Source organism: Hoplias malabaricus, chromosome 7 (genome assembly GCF_029633855.1).
Source record: "Hoplias malabaricus isolate fHopMal1 chromosome 7, fHopMal1.hap1, whole genome shotgun sequence".
Lineage (NCBI taxonomy): Eukaryota > Metazoa > Chordata > Actinopteri > Characiformes > Erythrinidae > Hoplias > Hoplias malabaricus.
Genome location: NC_089806.1, coordinates 34,193,531 through 34,213,611, shown reverse-complemented (window position 1 = coordinate 34,213,611; position 20,081 = coordinate 34,193,531). Strand labels below are relative to the sequence as shown.

General features: G+C 36.3%; 2 protein-coding genes across 3 annotated transcripts in view; both read left to right on the top strand.

The window, feature by feature from the left end:
• Nucleotides 1–2,436: 2,436 nt before the first annotated feature.
• brox (BRO1 domain and CAAX motif containing) lies at nucleotides 2,437–14,902 on the top strand. The gene is made up of 13 exons (XM_066677500.1): nucleotides 2,437–2,506; nucleotides 3,129–3,255; nucleotides 3,416–3,522; nucleotides 3,787–3,883; nucleotides 4,143–4,238; nucleotides 4,329–4,401; nucleotides 5,474–5,579; nucleotides 5,668–5,757; nucleotides 5,860–5,945; nucleotides 6,601–6,682; nucleotides 7,454–7,604; nucleotides 10,868–11,027; nucleotides 11,185–14,902. The coding sequence occupies exons 2-13, from the start codon at nucleotides 3,155–3,157 to the stop codon at nucleotides 11,275–11,277; spliced, it is 1,242 nt and encodes a 413-aa protein (XP_066533597.1). The 5' UTR covers nucleotides 2,437–2,506; nucleotides 3,129–3,154; the 3' UTR covers nucleotides 11,278–14,902.
• Nucleotides 14,903–17,229: 2,327 nt separating this feature from the next.
• disp1 (dispatched homolog 1 (Drosophila)) overlaps nucleotides 17,230–20,081 on the top strand; it is a 49,693-nt gene continuing 46,841 nt past the window's right edge. For both annotated transcript variants that reach the window (XM_066677030.1, XM_066677028.1), the window contains exon 1: nucleotides 17,230–17,673. The gene's annotated coding sequence lies outside the window, so the exon portion shown is untranslated. The remainder of the gene's footprint in view (nucleotides 17,674–20,081) is intronic.

Genomic DNA, 20,081 nt, shown 5'->3' with positions numbered 1-20,081 from the left:
ACAAATGCAAGAGGATTTTAAGAGCTATGGACTGTAATCAACATATTTACAGAGTAAAGGGTTCATCTTTTCACATAAAAAACATCTGTGCTTATTTTATTAGTGATCTTATTATGTTTTATTATTTTCTCTTCAAATATTGACAAGTTTCATATTCAAACAGTTTTTAGTTTAGTTCCATGTTAAGTGGGTCTGTTTACGAACCTTACTGGTGTAATTTGCCAGTAATAAACAAAACTCTTTTGAAACAATCCTCATCCCCATTTTGTCTGTTGAAAACACACAACCAAGTCTACAACATGTCACTAAAACATGGACCTACTAGTGAGACGTTTATATTTGCAGTGTATTACTGAGAATAGTATAGAATTCTCAGTTTCACATTTAATCACTTAACTCTTAATCTTTAATCTGAGAAACACACATTAACCTATTCACATTCTTCATATAAAATACACAGTCCGTACACCTTTTAATCGCTGCTATCTCTTATTTTCTTTAAAATGCTAACTATGCAGTTTACTCTTTTAAATCTATACTTAGGCATCTGTTCTTCCATTTTTTTTCTCCTGAAATGACTTGCTTATCTGTTTAGGAGGAAATTAGCCAACTCTGGATCTGTATGATACAGTTGCTGTTTCTAATCTTCCTTCATCTTTCAAACATATGGTCAGTGTTTCCTCTTCTTTTACTCCATCTCAGGTCATGGAACTTTTTTGATTTTGGAAGGGCACTGAGGCTTTTTTGGGCACAGTAAAATCTAACATTGTCTCTCTACACTTAGTCACTTCATGGCTGCGGAACGCTATGTTTGAGTACCTGGCAACCCAGTGAGTTGAGACTGCAATGTGATTGGACAGAGGGTGGGATCTCAGAACAAAACTCCAATAGAGCTCCCTTCGGACTGTGTATTTCTCAGAGAATATACTGGCTTCAACACTGGCAGCCATCAGAGACACCAGTGCTTCAACTTAGCCTCTTTCTTTAATCTATGATATACACTATAATACCACACTACAAAACAGTTGGTCAGGGTGCAGTGGTTAAAGTTTGTGAGGGTCTGAGGAGCTAGAGTGTCCTTTTTCAGCCTCCTCAGAAAGTAAGGGCGTTGTTGTGCCTTTTTTTTAACCAGGTGAAAAATGTTGAATCCTCAGGGATGTCCAGGAACTTGAAGCTGCTGACACACTCTTGCTGCTCTACTGATGTCGATGAGACAGAGAATGTAGCTGTTGTTTTTCCAGTAGTCCACAAAAATGCATGCTTTCACGTTTTATTTATGACTGTTAAAACATCAGAAGGAATTTCACATGGGCTAAAAGGTGAAAACTTCCAAAGAGATACAAGCTGAACTTCAGGTTCAAGACAAATCTGTGTCTTAAGGCCCCATGTCACGCCGTCCTCGTCACTGTCTCATAAAGTGTATGCTTGGTGCAGACAAACCCCAACAAACCTTGCTTTTAAAGGTGACATGTCCCAACGCGGCCAGCAGATGGCGGAAGAAGCCTTTCGCTTCGCTGCAGTGTGACTGTACCGTTAAACAAAATTTGGGGTCGGAATTTTCTGACCTAGATCCTTGACTTGAGGGAGGTTACTTGAGAAAGGAAATACACAACTTTAACTGCAGGCACATGCGCCCCATGCACAAGCAGACACGTGTGTATAGGGAGAGGCACTGATAATTATTACACAGCTTTAGTTTTCTGGAGACAGTCAAAATATGCACAGTGCTGTACAATATTCCCTCTACCAAAGCACGTGTGTGTGTACGCTACAGTACAAGTTCCCACTCTATTGGAGTATATATGGAATGGCGTGTCAGAACAGAACCCTAAACCCTAAAAATCTATTTAATCACAACAGTAATTCGAAGTGAAAAAAAGACGCTTTTCTGTGTCAAGTTTACGTGCGTTGCCATGGTAACATTCACAAAGTTTTGTCAGCCTGTGACAGACGAGAACATTTTGGCGACTGTTGACGAGTGTTATATAATTTTTCCGCTTAGTTCTATATAACACTTTACTGAATGTATCACATAACACACAAGTTTAATATTACATAAGCAATTCAATATATAAATAAATATATTACCGGGCCTTTAAAAACTTGTACCAGCGCAATACACAGAGTGATAACGTTACATCGCACAAATATTGCCTGCTCTCTATTGTAGTTCTGGGGAGATCTTGGCCGTTTAAGAATACCCAGTGATCATTTGAGACAACGACTAATAAAGATGTAGCTTTTATATACGACTGATAGATGTAATCTGAGGCTTATGTGTAATTAAATGAGCTACATAACCGGTTATGGGATCCGTGGTTTTATTAAGACTCTTTATGTTAAAGGCTTGGTACATTACGTGAGTTATTTATTTATTTATTTATTTATTTATTTATTTATTTATGTTGGAACGTCACCGATGACGTATGTGAAACAGGAAGAACGGCCATTGTGTTTATTTGGTGGATTGGGTTACACATTTCTTTGGAAGCTTTGCTGTTTTAAGGTTTGACACGTTATCATTTATTTCTCTTTGAATGTGCAGCAAGTTAGGATTTTATGACGGAGACCTGTCTCTCGTGAGGGTGATTTTTGTCGGATCATGTTAGTGTTAGGGCTTCCTATTAAACGTTTGAGTGGTCTATTTACGTTGCGTAGCTAACGTTAGCCAGAACAAAGCTAGTTGATGTTAGCTTCTGGAATAACGTTACTATTTTGACACTGACAGTATTCAAACAACGATAAAACGTAGAACAAAAGCCATATTCTTCAAAAACTATATTCACTATATTTTTTACGTTAGTTAATTAGACGTTTCTACAGACATCTGCACAACACAAGCACTTTATATTTTGTGAGCTGTGTAAAATAATTTACCTCCAACTAATGTAGATAAATGCCGCTTAATGACGGCAGTGGGTTACCTGTTATTCCTGTTGATTATTGCTAACTGAAGTGGTTAAAATTAAAATGCCTGTAGAATAGATAGATCAAGTAGCTAGCTATATATTAACGTCCTTTCTCCCAGTGGTGAATGTATTAACCAAATTCACATACGTATGCATTTGTGTATATCATTTTATAATAATTATTTAAAACTGCTAATACAAACATTGTCTACCAAAAAGGTGTAGGTGCCTCAGCCTGCCACACAATGACGCACTGGTTTCATCGAAATCCTTTGAAGTCTACAGCACCGGTATCATTCAACCTCTATGGAGTTGCATCCAGTCCCGCTGCAAATAAAATTTGCAAGTAAGCTTCCGGTTCGAGTTTGTATGGCACTTTATGTAAATTACATACAAATGTGTAGCCACCATTTGTTTTTGGGCATACTTCTTCTTTCAGTGCTGTGGAGTTCTGAGCAAACTCTGCGTGAATGTTGATAACGATCCTCGTTGACTGTTTGTTATAGTGACCTGAGAACAACGCGAGCCAGGCTTTTGGACATGTTTACGGATGCTACCTGTACTCCAGAAATCATGAAGAAGGCCACTGATGAGTATTTCTCTCTTCTACAGGGTTTGTTGTCTTAAATGCTAATACCTATAACTACCGCTGTATTGCTTAAGATTAAATAATGAAGAAAATACCAAGCTGTGGGAATGAATGATGTGCATTTCTTTTTTGCTGTATAGAGTGTGATGATGGATAAAGATGAAGCATATGCCTAAGGCTACTTACATGTCTAGGTCATAAACTATAGTGTGTATTCAGTCTTAAGTGGTCTGATGTAGACTGACTGCTTTGTGTTCTTTCTGTGCTCTATCTGCTTCCCATCTGTAGGATTTCTTGTGAGTCTGGATGGTACCACACAAGAGAACAAATTACGGTTCATTCAGAATTTTAAGTGGACTGATACTTTGCAAGGAAACATACCAAGGTATTGTAAAAACAGGAATGAAATAATTTAGCTTCTTTTAAACAGTGTTGTCAGTTATATACGTAACAGATTATTTTATTGGCCAGTTTACCAGATAACTATTGAGCTCTTTAATCTAGTATTAACAAGGATTTGCTTGTTAGTAGATAATTGCCATTTAGATTTCTGTGCAGTGTTTTTCAGATAAACCAACTCTAGGCTTAAAACCTGTAAAAGAATCTCTAAGTGCTGTGTAACAAGATTATTTTTTTATATTTAGTTCCCAACAAGATGCAGTGTTTGAGCTGGTGTCCATGGGCTTTAATGTTGCAGTTTGGCATACTAAATTTGCATCACGACTTGCTGGAAAGGAAAAGTGGGTAGATTTATTTATTTATTTTGTATTTGCATTTCTGAAAACTGCGTATAACATGAAACATTTGATATTGGTGTTTTTTTTTTGTAGCATCACAGAAGATGAAGCAAAAGATGTTCATAAAAGTTTGAAAAGTGCTGCTGGAATTTTCAAGTATCTCAAGGTAAAGCATTAGAAGCAGTGTTTTCAATGCTGATTTCAAAACAAGGGTTTTATATTTTATGAATGTGACTGTGTTAGTTATTGAATTAGAAGTGAATTTATAAGTTTTTTTCTATTCTAATATGTGTGGCTGTGTATGTATGTAATTGTGTAAGGAGACATTACGTTGCAGTAAAAACAGGGTGGTGTGTTGTTGGGTGCTAGACTTGCTGATTTTGGTGAGATGGTCACTGTTACACACTAGATAATTGAGAGGAATACAGAAAAAAAGTGTGGTTTTGTTTGTAATGGATGCAGATTGTTTTTGACAGTATGAAAAAAGTTTGGAAACTTCCTGCCAAAATGGTCTTAAACATATAGGCCTTTGTATAGCTTAGATTTGTTAAATGCACACTTCTTACTACAGAATGTATCATCTACTCCAACACATGTTTGTTAGTGATTAAAGGAACCTGGAATTTGTTGTCATTTATAGCCCAGTACCAATGGGAATAAATATTTGTTTTCATTTTTTATGTTTTGTTTAGGAAAGTAGCAGTGATGTTTATATATTAAATCTTTATATATTAAAAGTCTGTATATATTAAATATTTTTTTTCTATATATAATGATGTAAACTAAACAGTTGTATTTTACTGATTTCTGCCAAGTGTGAAAAAAAATTATGCACCTGACTGTATAGTTTTGAACAATAATATATTAATGAATTAATTAATTGTCTGTAACCGCATATCCCCTAGAGGGGGCGCTAGTCTTTCACAGGGTGACACACACTCACGCATTCACTTACACACTCACACCTACGGACACTTTTGAGTTGCCAATCCACCTACCAACGTTTTTGGACTGTGGGAGGAAGCCGGAGCACCCAGAGGAAACCCACGCGAACACAGGGAGAACACACCAAACTCCTCACAGACAGTCACCCGGAGCGGGGCTCGAACCCACAACCTCCAGATCCCTGCAGCTGTGTGACTGCGACACTACCTGCTGCGCCCCCCTGGAATATATTACAAACCTTAAATGTAATAAGTGTGATTAGGGAATTTTAAAAACTTATTTTCTCTTTCCAGGAGGTTCAAATACCCCGCCTCATCACACCAGCTGAGAAAGGCAGAGACCTTGAGCCCAGAGTCATTGACACATACATTGTGCAGAGTCAAGCAGAGGCTCAGGAAGGTGTGGAACATTCTCACTATTTACCTTTCCTTGCAAAACCAAAAAAAAATACATGGGCTTCATGTCATATGTCTTCTTTTCCTTTTAGTGACCATTGCCCGTGCAATTGAACTGAAGCATAACGCAGGCCTTATAGCAGCTTTGGCATTTGAAACCGCAAACTTCTATCAAAAGGCGGGTGAGTTAAAGTGTATTAAAGCAACTCTGTAATGTTTTTATTGGCATGGTTATATCCTCATAATTATTCAGTGTTCAATTCTTCATTTTTGTGTGTCACTAGACCATACTCTTAACACCCTGGATCCTGATTACAGTAGTAAGTGGAGGAAATACTTGCAGCTCAAACAGCACTTTTACATGGCTTATGTAAGTATCCATTATATTTGTATATGTGTATTTTGTTTCACTAAAAATAAGTTTTTTACATGTTTTTCGTCTTTATCTATGTTTCACATTAACTTAAACATTATGTAAACACATATGGTCAGTTTGAATGAACATATAGGTGAAATTGGTTTGTTTTATTAATAAAATGGAAAAATATAATCTAGGTGTATAGTCCTAAAGTTCTAAACATATTTAATACATTTATTTCTTTTTAGCATTATAGAGTGGGCTTCTTCTAGGCCACAGTTTTATAGGAATGTTTATACACTATAGGTTCATTTTAACATTATATATTGACTAAGGAAATATGGTGAAAATAAATAACAGCAGCAGCAGTTTGCACCTAAAACAGATAGCAGTTTGGAGTACTTTGCATGTTTGTAGCTTTAATATACATGAAGTTTGTCAAATGCATAGAAGAAATTGAACGGTTAAAAATGAATTGGTACACTGTAACAGATAGTGTATCTACAGACATGTAGTAAAAGTCCTATAATACGCTGTGATTGACCATGGAACTGTGACACTAACAGCCATATTAGTCATTAAGATTTAAATGTGAGGTTCAGTTTTATTGATTAAATGCTGATTAAATTAATTGAATGGATGTGACAGTTCTATGTTTATGTAACAGGCGTACTGCTATCACGGACAGACTCTTCTTGCTAGTGACAAATGTGGAGAGGCTATACGATCCCTACAGGAGGCTGAAAAATGTGAGTATTTATGAATCAAATAATTCTGAGTTAAAAGCATGATGTTCAGTGTACTGAAAATTAATATATTTTTGTGTGTTTTGAGTCAGCGAATATAAACTAAGGATGATAATTATAATAGTAATAATAATCTTTATGTATATTGCACATATTGATACATTAAAATGCAGGTCAATATGCTTAACAATGCAAGAGCAAAGAGAAACTAGGCACACCTATAAATAAAAAGAAAATAAATCAAATTCTACTGTTAAATCAAGGGGGGTATTAAGACAGACTAGTTAAATGCTAAAGTAATTAAAAAGTGTGGTTTTTTTGTTTTGTTTTGTTTTGTTTTTTTAACAGAACGAGCCTGATGGATGTTTAATGGTTATGTTCATTAATTAATTGTCTGTAACCGCTTATCCTGACTGTCTGTGAGGAGTAGTGTGTTCTCTCTGTTTACACATGGGTTTTCTCCGGATACTCCAGTTTCTTCTCATGGTCCAAAAACACGTTAGTAGGTGGATTGGCTACTCCACAATTTGACCACAGATGTGAGTGTGTGAGTGAATGTGTGAGTGTGTGTTGCCCTGCGAAGGACTGGCACTCCCTCCATGGTGTGTTCCCACCTGCGCCCAGTGATTCCGACCATGAACTGGATAAACCATTACAGACAGACATTTATTTTCCCTCAACAAACATTGCATTTCTTATTTGTAAAGGTTGACTCACACACCCTCTAACAATAGCCTTTTTCCTTAGGGTTTTAATTGCTTTGTCTTGCTCCAGGTTATTCACAAGCAGAGGCCCTGTGTAAAGAATACCGTCAGACCAAAGGCCCAGGCAGCACTGCTAAACCATCTGAACAACTTTTCTTTAGGAAACTTGGTGGTCTCATCAAGAACACTCTGGAGAAATGTCAGAGAGAGAATGGTTTCATGTAAGTGCACACTAAGATTAAATAAACCTGCATTTTTGTGAATAAGATGCTTTGAGGAGTTGTGTCAGCTGTCCTTTAGACATAGCAGTAAGCAATGAATACACTAGATTTATTATCAGAAATATTGTGTTGAGTGTGACAGTGCAACACAATGCTTTACTGTATCTACACAATGTAAACAAAATTAGTAACACTTTCTAATGATTTCAGTACACATTTTGTCCTCGATAATTTAAGCCACCTAATAAAAGTTTTTTTTAAAAGACCTCATAAAAGTTTCATCATGGATAACTGACCAATACATTTTGTACAGTTTAAGGCCGTGGACACATTTAAGACGGTGTATTCAGTAGCAATGCTGACCAGATGGAAAACAACATAAAAAAATATATGTACATCATTTGTATTGAATTCTTGTTAAAAATAAGACTCATATGTCTTGCGTGTGCAATAAGGAAAGTTAACCAGTGTCATATGGAGTCAAAAAAGGGTCAAAATGATTTAGACCTTGTAAAACAATACTCACAAATGTAACAGAATTTGTAACTGCAATTGAGCAACTATATAAATGAAAAATTTAAATCCACCAATGTATTTGAATGCACAAATTTAAAACTAAACAAAAATAATGATTTAAATTCACAAAAGTGGAAAAAAATTGTAATGTATAGAAATAAATTTTAAATGTGTAAAAAAAAAAGATTTGCATTTGTAAATCAAATGTCATGAATGTGTGAATCAGTACCTTCTCAAATGGCTTAAAATGTGTAAGAGCAAACATTTTAGAGGTTCCAAATGTGACAGTGGGAGTTTTTGAATGTGGTGGAAAAAATCCATACTTTCACCTTCTCTGCTGCACGTGCGAATCTCTTTTTGCAGTTGCGGATTTATTGGTTTTAACAGCCAATTGATGAACCAATAGAAAAGCTTTAGCTCGACCAATCAGAACGCGAGGTTTGTTTAACCAATCAGAACATTGATTTGAAGAAGTCATTTTCATTTGTCTGAGTTGCAGAGATGTTACTTTATGTCCTGTCTTTAATACGACACAGTCCTCCACCTGAGTATGAGTAATTAGCTGATTTATATAATTGTGTGTCTTCAGCACAACGGTGAAATTTAACGGCATGTTTAAGGATGGCATCTCCTAGTGGTAACATATATAATGTAAATATTAAAAGGCCCTAAAACAGAACCTTGTGGTACCACATATTTAATGGTCATTGTTACTGCTGGTTCTTCTTGTACATTTAAAAACTGATAAAAGTTGGTCCAGTAGGATTTAAATCAGACTGACACTACTCCTCTGACAGCAATTAATTTATCAGATTCTTACACACTGTCAGACTCTTGTACACAGTATAAAAAACTCATTCATTTATCTACACAAGGGTTTTGAAGCGGAATCTATGTCGGCAATGTAATTTTTAAGATAAAGATCTTAATGTTTTGAGATTAAGGTAATAATTGTTTTCAGATTAAAGGCAAAATTATTTTGAAATTAAAGTTGTAATTATTTTGAGATTAGAATCATAACATTTCGAGATTAAATTTGAAATATGTCAAGAATAAAGTCAATTATTTTTGAGACTAAAGTCAAAACATTTTGAGAATTGTGTCTTATATTTCGAGCATAATATAGGACAACTAGACTCCAGATTACTGTATACCCTATGTATCAGAAAATATGTTCTTTAGAGCTGCAGTGAGGTTTTCTGATAGCTATTTGAGTTAGGTCCTTAACAGGAGAATTGTATACTGGCTAGAGAATGTGAAATGTCAAAAATGGGTTCGTATGAGTTATCACATTGTAACCCAACCAATGTAGCGGAGAAGAAAATGATGATGATGATGATGAACCCAACCAATGTGGATTTGTTTGTTTGAAAAGCACTCTCCCTTTCACTCCTCACACTTCTCTTCCTCATCTCTCTGCCTCTCATTCCTCACTGTTCTTTCTCCATCTGCTTCCACATTCCTCTCTCTCCCTCTCATTCTTCTCTCTTTATGATTCTCCCAAAAGTATTCAAACTAACACAAACATACACACAGACAAGTTTATTTTTTCAGGCCTTCTAAATTATCTTGAAAATCTGTTCCCTTGTAGTGTGTATGTCTGAAAATTTAGGTCACAAACAATGTGCCATTTACCGGAAGTAGAGAAGATAATTCATTTGGTTGTACTTTCATCCATAACATTTCACTCAAATCCGAGAGGTGTGTGTACGAAAGATAATGAAATCCTTTAGAGCATCACTGGATTTGCAGCTGGTACAGCATTGTTCTTTACCTGCAAAAAGGGACTGTTAGAACTTTCCTAGTAGGTCTGTTCTGCACTGCAAGCTGTAGATATACACTAAACAATCACTGGATTAGGAACTTGTATTTACACTCCTTGTCCATTTTATAAGCTCCATTGACAATACAGTAGCGCTGTGTAGTCCTTCAATTACAAACTGTGGTCCACTGCATACTTTCTTTTCCCCATGTTCAGGACCACCACAGAGAAGATATGGTTTGGGTGGTGGATCGTTCTCAGCACGGCAGTGACACTGACATGGTGGTGTGTTTGTGTGTTGTGCTGGTACAACTGGATCAGATGTAGTGTGTGTGTCTGTGAACACTTGATAGTATTTATGAGAGAATACTCTCATGTGTCTGTTCTACAGCTTGTACTAGCAAAACACACAACCACCACAACACCAGTGTCACTGCAGTGCTGAGAATGATCCACCAGCCAGATCATACCTGCTCTGTGGTGGTACTGTTGGGGACATCACCATTAAAGAACAGGGCGAAATGGGCAAAAGTGTTTAAAGCAACACAGTCTTAAAAATAAAGGTGCTACTAATGATTCTTTGAAAGATGCCATAGAAGAACCACTTTTGGTTCCATAAAGAACCATTTTTGCTAATACATTTAAAAGAGTAAAGAACCTTAAGACAGAGTGATGGATTTTTAAACTTTTAAAAGGTTCTTCATACATGCATTTCTTAAACAAAAATTATTCTTTACGCAACCAAAAGCGCTTGTTCTATGGCATCGCGCAAAGAACCTTTTCTAGCACCTTTATTTTTAAGAGTGCATATGGACTACAGTCTCCTGAACTACAAAGTGCTCCTGTATGAATGGTGGGTCTGAAAAATGGACAGTGAGTGTACCAAGAAGGGGCTGGTTACAATATTATGGCTGATTGGTGCATTATCTGGTGTGAAAATTTGTGTGTCTGCATGCTGTTCTTCATAAGATGTTTTGTCTGACAGATACTTCCATAAGGTGCCTGCAGAAGCCCCTGTTTTGGAGTTGAAGGCAAGTTATGGCCTGGCAGAGCCCATTACCTTTGAGCTCCCAGCTGTCAGTGAACAGTGCACTCCTGAGGTCTACGCCACATTTGATCTCACTAAAGGATCGAAAGATGACAAGGTATAAGTGCAGTTGTTTTATTTTAAAATCTTATCATATTAAAAAGATATCTAGTATGCAACACCTATTAGAGATATTCAATAAACTCATCTTTTCCCATTACAATGACATCTAGCTCTACCGTTATGTCAGTGTGATGTGCATTTGTGTCTTCTAGGCAAAAGCAAAACCCAAGCAAGAGGAGGAGATTAAGCCTGTGAAGGAGCCTGATCTCAAGCCTCAGAAAGACACTGGCTGTGTGATATCTTAGGCACTTAAGGAAACGTCCACCTATGGGTCCCTATGACTACAGTACTAGAAAGGGAGTCTGGATCCTTTCGTTCTCATTAAACCTCAGATCATTTTTGTTTGCTTTAAGCTCCGATCACACTAGATATTTGCAGTTGACATCATTCTATGAAATAGGCAGTGCCAGAAAATTGGCAACACAGTCATCCATTCTGGTGCCATTACTTGTGAAACAAACCGGCACACTCACTAACCTTAAACAGTTTATAGAAAAAAAAAAAAGAGAGAGATCTATACTGTCAAATCCAACCTCCCGACTGACTGCGTATCAGGCTGCCTTACATTTATGCACCATGTTGTAAATGGCTCGGACCATATTATATAAAAGTTAGTGCTTACCCACTGCCAACATGACCATTTGCACCATTTTGGATGTACAGCACTGCGCTACAATGCCCATTTTATTCAGGGCACTGCGGCCAAAGTAGTAGCGCTATTCAGTAATGAATTTTACATATAAAGTTTTTATATATATATATAAAACTTTGCATGTAAAATTCACCAAGTACGCTAAGCCTCTTTTCCCCCTGATGTCTGCAGCAAGATTTGCTCATTGCCTGAATTTCATTATAATAAAGGGGAATTTGCTGGTGACATTTCACTGATTAAAGTCTTGTGTGAACACAGCTTTACTCTGGCCCAGTATTTACACTTAAAGTAGACATAAAACTCAGAGCTGGAATACCCTGGTTCCTGTAACATTTTGAATTTACTTTTTTTTTTTTTTTTTTTTTGAAGATTTAACTTATACAAACATATTGCTCTTTTTAAACAGGGTATGTTCAGTTTAAAGACACACTACTTGTTTTTATTGAGATTATTGTAGTTTCAAGACGTTTTTGAATTATTTTTCTGACTCTCAGTACTTGAAATATATGTTTAACTGATTGGCAGGTTGCATTAGTAATTTTACTTGTACTTCTACTAATACTGTGTTGAAATGCCAGCACTTGATTAGAGCATTTCACTACCTTTCTTACAACCGCTAAAACGTATTTGTCTTTAATAATAAGACTAAATTTGGGAATTCCTAAGTGATTCTAATTAAATGCTGTTCTGAGGTTTCTAATCCTTAGAGTAAATAATGTAAATCAAACTGTTAAGCCATATAGAGCTGGTTTCTTGGTATTTACACTAAACTGTAACACCAATGATGTTTAGTTAATGAAGTCCTAGGTTTTATTAAGTCTTATTTTGTCATGTTAATTTATGTTTCTTCCTTAAACATTTTGATCGGGTATTCTAACTATAAAATTACAAATGGAAGGGTATATTATTATTACTACAGGGTACTATGTGTGGAAAATATAGAAGGTTATTTTATTAACATTATGTATAATATATGGAAGAATAATCATTTGGTGTCAGCAGGACAATAAAGAGGTAATCACATGTAATTTCTGGATTACAATCTAAAATTGCACTTTTTGTTCCATTTAAAAAAATGAAGTAAAACTTTTTTTTTTTTTTTATTTGTAGAGAGGTCCTTCACAGACTCCACAAACTGAACATTGTGCTTGCATATAGTCCCCAGAAAAGTTAAGTGCCATCATAACTACAGTCGCAAAATTATTCAACCTTCATTGCAAATTAGGATATTTAACAAAACTTAGAACTTTCAGCTATATCATAAGCCAAACAAGAACTATTTAAATAGCTCTACACAATGAATATAACATGGTTTCTCCAGATTTAACAACAACAAATTAAATCTTTTAATGACTATTGCGGTCTCAGAATTATTCAACCCCTTGAATAAAAGCCCTCATAATAGCACAACTTTGCAAATCAGGTGTTATCTCAAACACACCCATTGCATCTAATCAGGGCTTCAAACTTGAGACTAAGTGATCAATGCCTTGCACAAACTACGAAAAGGATACAAACTACAGCAAAGGCACAGAATGTACTTACAGTCATACAGTTGGAAGCATAGATTGCAAATTCAAAGTTAAAGGAAAAGGTTAAAGATTCCTGTGGATGCGAGTGGTCAAACACTCTCAAGTGACTGCAGAAGACCTGCACTGAGATTTGGTGGCAACAGGCACAGAGGTTTCAATTTGCACAGTAATACACATACCAAATGTTGAAGGTCTCCATGCCAGAACTCCAAGACATACACATCTGCTGACCCAAAAGAACAATAATTGTCAGCTTTAGAATGCTCAAAACCACATAAGTCATGGTAGTTTTGAGATAATGTTCTGTAGGACTAGAACTGGCCTATGGATGGTATGTATGGAGAAATAAGAATGATGCTTAGGCTGAAAATTACACTCTGACTACAGTAAAGCTGGCCCTGGAAACCTGCAGTGTGGGGAGGACAAGATGTGTTTAATCAAGTACCAGGACATCCTAGGAGAAAAGGTCATGCCTTCTGAGGAAGCTGAAGCTTGGATATCATTGGAAACTTCCAACAGTGATCCCAACATCTGTAAAAGTTCAGGCTTGGTTTCAGAAGTAGGCGTTGGTCACCTGACTTGAACCCCTTAGAAAATCTGTGGTGGGATTTGATGAAGGTTGTTGCAAAACGCAAACCCAAGAATATTAGTGAACAGGAGGCCATTGCCCATGAGGAATGAGCTAAGATTCCTCAGTATTTTGAGATTGCGGTAGTGAAAAGTGGCATTTTTTGTAGAATTTGGAGAAACTGCTTGTTATATTAGTTATGCTATTGTTATTGTTTGATTGGTTGATTAGGTTTTTAAACCTAACTGTAATTGCAGCTGTATAGCAACTGTCAACTTTGTGGGATTCTTCCAGGTGTGTATTCATTTAATAAAATGACATATGAAATTGAAAATGAAGGGCCCAACCTTTTTTTTGTGATTAATATTGAGGAGTTTGGTGATAATGCTTGTTTACATACTATATGTCATACTTTGTGCATCATATTAGGTCTCAGTTATGAAATTACACAAGAAATGTATTCACTGCTTGAAGTTTCCTTTGCTTAAGCTACTTTTGCTGTCTGTTTTATAACTGGGCTGAAATTTGAATCATTCCAGATCTATGAGCAAATCCAACATTCTGAGGAACCAATAAGACTAGTTAAAAGAGGAATTTACTATGTTGCTCTTTTAGTATACAGAGATAACTCATGTTATTTATATATATATATATATTATGTCATATGTAAACCATGTCTTACATAAATCATGATTAATACATATGTCTGTCTCATAAGTGCTTACTTATACACAGTTATGCTCAAAATCTAGTAAACCAACTTATGATGTCTGTTATTTTACACAGTATATTTTGAACATCAATTTATTTTCAGTACAAATATGACAAGCACTGAAACGGACAAGGTCTTTAAAATCTCGAAATTGTTCAAATGCTCATTTTAGTGCTAATATGTCTACAAACTGCAGAGTCTAGAAGTATTTTTGATTGTAATTTTGACTGTGTTTGATGAGAATGATTTGCATTCCTGTACATGGTGTGGTTTTTCAGATGCTCGCATTCAGAGATCATTGATGTTACTGTTTCTTTTTTATTACTATTATTTTATTATTATTATTATTATAATTTTTTTTTTTTTTTTTTTTTTTTTTTTTTAACTTGGATTACATGTACATATGATAATCTTCACATTAAGTATTTGCAGATTGTTGTGACACACTGTCATGGACTTAATGCCTTCCTCCATTAAAATATTGATCATATAGCTGTTTTTTTAGCTTTGTGGTGTAGTTTATTTCCTTAAAAATTACTTTGCTCTGCAGATGTTTTTACTCTACACAGTTACTAATATATTGAGCTGCATGTTTATCCACAATTGCAAAATAATTATACTTCTTTGTATCATGATATGTCATAGGTAGCCTGTAGGCTAAGGTGATATCCTTCTCACTAAACTATGGTAGCTATCACTGTCACTATAGGCTATATGTGTGTGGAATAACTAAACATTCAAGTTAACTTTCCATAAATATGCATTGCTTAGATATTTATCTAAATCAAATTGTCTCCACAGCAATGGGGGAAGAGAAAAGTATTGCTAATTGTCAACATTCATGATTCATTATATTCATAATGCTTCTCACATACTTTAAATGAGCTGCTGCTTTAAAATCTGATTAATAACACTACATAAATGTAATTAAAGCAATTAGCAAAGTGTACAGACTGAAATATATATATACACAGGGGTTAGACAATGAAAATGAAACACCTGTCATTTTAGTGTGGGAGGTTTCATGGCTAAATTGGACCAGCCTGGCGGCCAATCTTCACAGCATCTTCACTGCACATTGCACCAGTAAGACCATGTGCATCCAATGGTTCTAACATTGTGTCCTGAAGGCGGTGCCGTGTATCAGGACGACAATGCACCAATACACACAGCAAGACTGGTGAAAGATTGGTTTGATGAACATGAAAGTGAAGTTGAACATCTCCCATGGCCTGCACAGTCACCAGATCGAAATATTATTGAGCCACTTTGGGGTGTTTTGGAGGAGCGAGTCAGAAAACGTTTTCCTCCACCAGCATCACGTAGGTGACCTGGCTACTATCCTGCAAGAAGAATGGTATAAATCCCTCTGACCACTGTGCAGGACTTGTATATGTCATTCCCAAGATGAATTGACGCTGTATTGGCCGCAAAAGGAGGCCCTACACCACACTAATAAATTATTGTGGTATAAAACTGGGTGTTTCAGTTTCATTGTCTAACCCCTGTATATATATATATATATAATTTTTTTTTTTTTTTTTTTTTTTTTTTTTTAAATGGTGGCTGTTCTTTACATGTCCTCCTATTGTAAACAGAGTGTTTGAGTTATTAAAAGGTGCTTTAGAAATGCCATTTATTATCATTATTATTAATAATAATTAATTCAACTTATGTGTAAAGCATGCAGCGGTGAGATGCTTATTCAGCCATAAAACAGCAATACACACTACACTGAACAATCACTGTATTAGGAGCACCTACCTTGTTTCTACACTCATTGTCCATTTATCAGATCCACTGACCATAGAGAAGCACTTTATAGTTCTTCAATTACAGACTGTAGTCCATCTGTTTCTCTGCATACTTTCTTATCCCAATTTCACCTTACTCTTCAGTGGTCAGCACCTCCACAGGACCACCACAGAGCAGGGATGATTTGGGTGGTGGCTCATTCTCAGTGCTGTATTGACACTGATGTGGTGGTGGTGTATTAGTGTGTGTTGTGCTGGTACACGTGAATCAAACACAGCAGAGCTGTTAGAGTTTTTAAAACCTTCAGTGCCATTGCCATTGACTAAGAATTGTCCACTGGTGAGGGTCTACATGATTACTAACATAAACCGTGCAGCAACAGATGAGTTACTGTCACTGACAAATACAAGACTGACCAACTAGGTAGGTGTGTCTTTCAGACTGGACAGTGTTTGAAAACTTGAGCAGCACTGCTGTGCCTGATCCATTTGTACCAGTGCAACACTAATTACCACCAGGTCAGTGTCACTAAGAATGATCCACCACCCAAAACATACCTGCTCTCTGGGTGTCCTGACCATTGAATATCAGGGTGAAATGGGTTAAAATATGGACAGTTGGTCTTATAAATTGGACAATGAATGTAGATATGTGTGTGTTTGTGTGAATTTTCCCTAATACAAACACTCTGTTGAATATTGAATCCTTTAAAATTTCTGAAAACTATCCTAATTTCATGTAACAGTAATGAGCTTGCTGGAACAGATGTTATGGTCTTTTTCTATCGTTTTCCAACACTGTTTGTAAACAGAGAGTCCCTCCCAGTCGTTGCGTCACTTCAGACGACCGCCCTTCCCTGCGTCATCACATACGTCACTCACTTGCTGGGAAAAATAAACATGAAATGTTGCCGCCTGCGAATTTAACCAGGCACATGAACAGTGCAAATCACTGTAGTATCATCCGGAGTACATTTCAAAAGTCTTACTCGGATTTTTGAGAAAACTGTCGTACTGATTCTTGCTGTCGTTTTACCAGAGGGGTGAACAACAGGTTTTCTTTTGCAAAGAGTGGGGTGGGGATGGCCCATAATACTGTGCGTGTGTGTTTAACTCACTGGGCCTGTACCACCAGACACAAATCAGGGCGATGCGACCAGCAGCTGAGTCTTTAATAATAATCATAACAGTTATTGGCCAAGTGATGCTGATTTTTAACGGTACGTAGAAAATCTGCGCAGCTGCCTGGAGTGTGTATTGCGGGAACGGTCTCTTACTTCCTGTAGTGTAATATTGTGGTCTCTCGGTGGTCTCTGTGGTCGCTAGTTCTGATTGCACACGGCTGCTTCACAAACTACAAACTGGCAAACACGACTATTGCAACTCTATCTGGACAAACACGCGCCTTTTTCGGAGGATTGAGGTAAGAATGTCTTCTTGCATGTTTTAGAATACTTTTAAACACTTTCAAGCCCTACATTTTATAGCTTTAACCTACATTCCTATGTACAGCCAGTCTCCTCTGAAAACGACTTCGAATTAGTCTTTTACGTTGAGCTATAGGAAGCTTGCCATCATTTTAAAGATTAGTTTATTAGATTCATACGATAAAAAATGTCTTTTACGAATTTGCGTTATTTACTCCATTTGTTGTCTTTCTTTTTTTTATTATTATTATTATTTTCTCGGATTCGAATGTATTCAACCATCAAAGGTTAGCTATCTGTCTTTTAGTGAGTTTAATAAAGCAAGCTTTGTTTGAGCCGAGAACTGTTTGCTAGCTGTTGTTGCGAGGGGCTTAAGTAACCGTCGTTGTTATGCAGTACAATGTTGGATAGTTGTCAGAATACGAAGCTATTTCACCATTTTTCTGCGATTTCCCCGGCTTCGGTGTGCTACAGTTTAAAATTAAAATGACGTTGAAGTATCCCTTTCAGAATAATTCAACACTTTTTTTTTTATTGCGTGAACACAGGAACAATAAATAAATGGGAGAATATGTCATCATATATTGATGAAAATATCGGTCTTCGTGACTTACTGGGGCTCCTTTAAATTAGCTATTCCCTGAGGATAGTGGAAATGAACTCAAACTAAATACGTTAGAGTGGTCAAAACGAGTAATTAAATGAAACAAATTGCCCTAAAGAGTTTATTCTGATGGTGACAGTATTGTGTGATATTGATTATGAAGTGTGTGAGAGCACTGAATCCACAATTACTTCCAAAGCCACCTACATTAATATGGCACTTTTGCTCCTCCAACAGCCTCTTATGGTAGTCCATTAAGTTTTCGAGAATGGAAGTGGGAATTCACTTTCAATCAGCTTTCAGCAATGATGTCGGGCAGTAAGGGTCACTGTTTGCCTTCCAGTTGATCCCAAAGGAGTTCAATGGTGTTGATCTCAGAAGTTTGTGTATTGCCAGCCAGGTTTTCCCCACATTTTCTTGGCATTCAAAAGACCTTAAATCATTCGGCAGATTGTCAAATTAAGTTTGTGTGGCCTAATTCTTCATGGCTAGAATTCTTTTCTACTTTTTTCTACAGCTCTAGAAAGCTGATGAACTAGTGATTCAGGGTCACTCAGATTTGTCATTAAATCGTCCTCAGACCGTTGAAAAGATATCTTGTCCTTGTTTGGCACAAACTAGTGTTTTGGCTCAAAGTAGTGGTTTTAACCATATTAATTTTGCATCAGTTAGGAATGATGTACACGTTCCAGGCCAACTTCTGGATTATATATAAGCCGGAGTGGTTAGGTTTTTTTGATGAAGTACTATGCTTTCACTTTAAGTGCTTTAATTGCACACACAAAAAAAACCAAACAAACAAACAAAAAAAAACAGTTAATACTCTAGTCCTTTCATAGCTGTCCACCTACATAGATTTGTAGATTTAAAACTAAATTTAGACACTCCCCCCTGGAACTTTAGTGCCCTGCTGATTAATTGGATTCCTTTGTCTGTTGTGTAATTTGCAAGTGATTTTCTAATACAATGAAATTAAGGGCTACAGGTAGGACATTATTTTAATAGCAAATTCAGGCTTATGTTTCCAAATTTGTTACAAACTTCATAATCCTAGCTTTCTTTATTTTCAGTTTAGCATCAGAGAATGTGATGGATCTGTCCATTACTGTCACTAAAATCTTTCCATTGTACTGGCTGCATCCAAGCCATTGCTTAATGTGTTCTGTTTTTACAAAATAGCATATTTTACAGAATATATCTTTATAAATAGCTCAGACAAATACTCATACAAAATGAAGTGATAAATAAATGATCACTACCCCTTTTTAAGCTACTTAATATTTAATAGGTGCTTTTTTTATATATAATTACAACTTTCAAACTCATTTGCACACACACAAAAAAACCCTCATTGGTCCTATGCCAATATTCACTAGTAGGTCTTGCTGTTGTGGGTATATAAATTAAGTAAAAGTTGGACTGCAGTTTTGAATAGCTTGGAGCACAGAAAATTAAACAGCACAGAATCCAATGACTGGATGTTCCTGTTTTATTAAATAATTTTATTGTCAGCTGAAAACTTCAAAAGGATTGTTGTCTGGCTGTTGGTGAGAAGCAGACTGGGTGTTCATAATAACCACTTTAGTCCTCTGGTCGTCTACCTGAGGGCTTTTTGGAATGCATATAAGTTTACACACTATTGAAAAGATTTTGAAAGAGCCCTTGAGACTCTAGATTACTTGAGCTATGCTATCCAGTCAAAAATATGTAGTCATTTGTAGCCTTTCACATGTTTTTACCAACTTTCTATGTTGGCACATTTTTTATTTACCCCTGGATTTTGTCTGTCTTATTAGCCTG

Bases quoted from the DNA above. Each gene is read 5' to 3' on its own strand.
- brox (XM_066677500.1), top strand. From the start codon at position 3,155: ATGACGCACTGGTTTCATCGAAATCCTTTGAAGTCTACAGCACCGGTA. The intron at 3,523-3,786 runs GTTTGTTGTCTT...TCCCATCTGTAG, and splicing joins GTATTTCTCTCTTCTACAGG to GATTTCTTGTGAGTCTGGAT. The intron at 11,028-11,184 runs GTATAAGTGCAG...TGTGTCTTCTAG, and splicing joins AAGGATCGAAAGATGACAAG to GCAAAAGCAAAACCCAAGCA.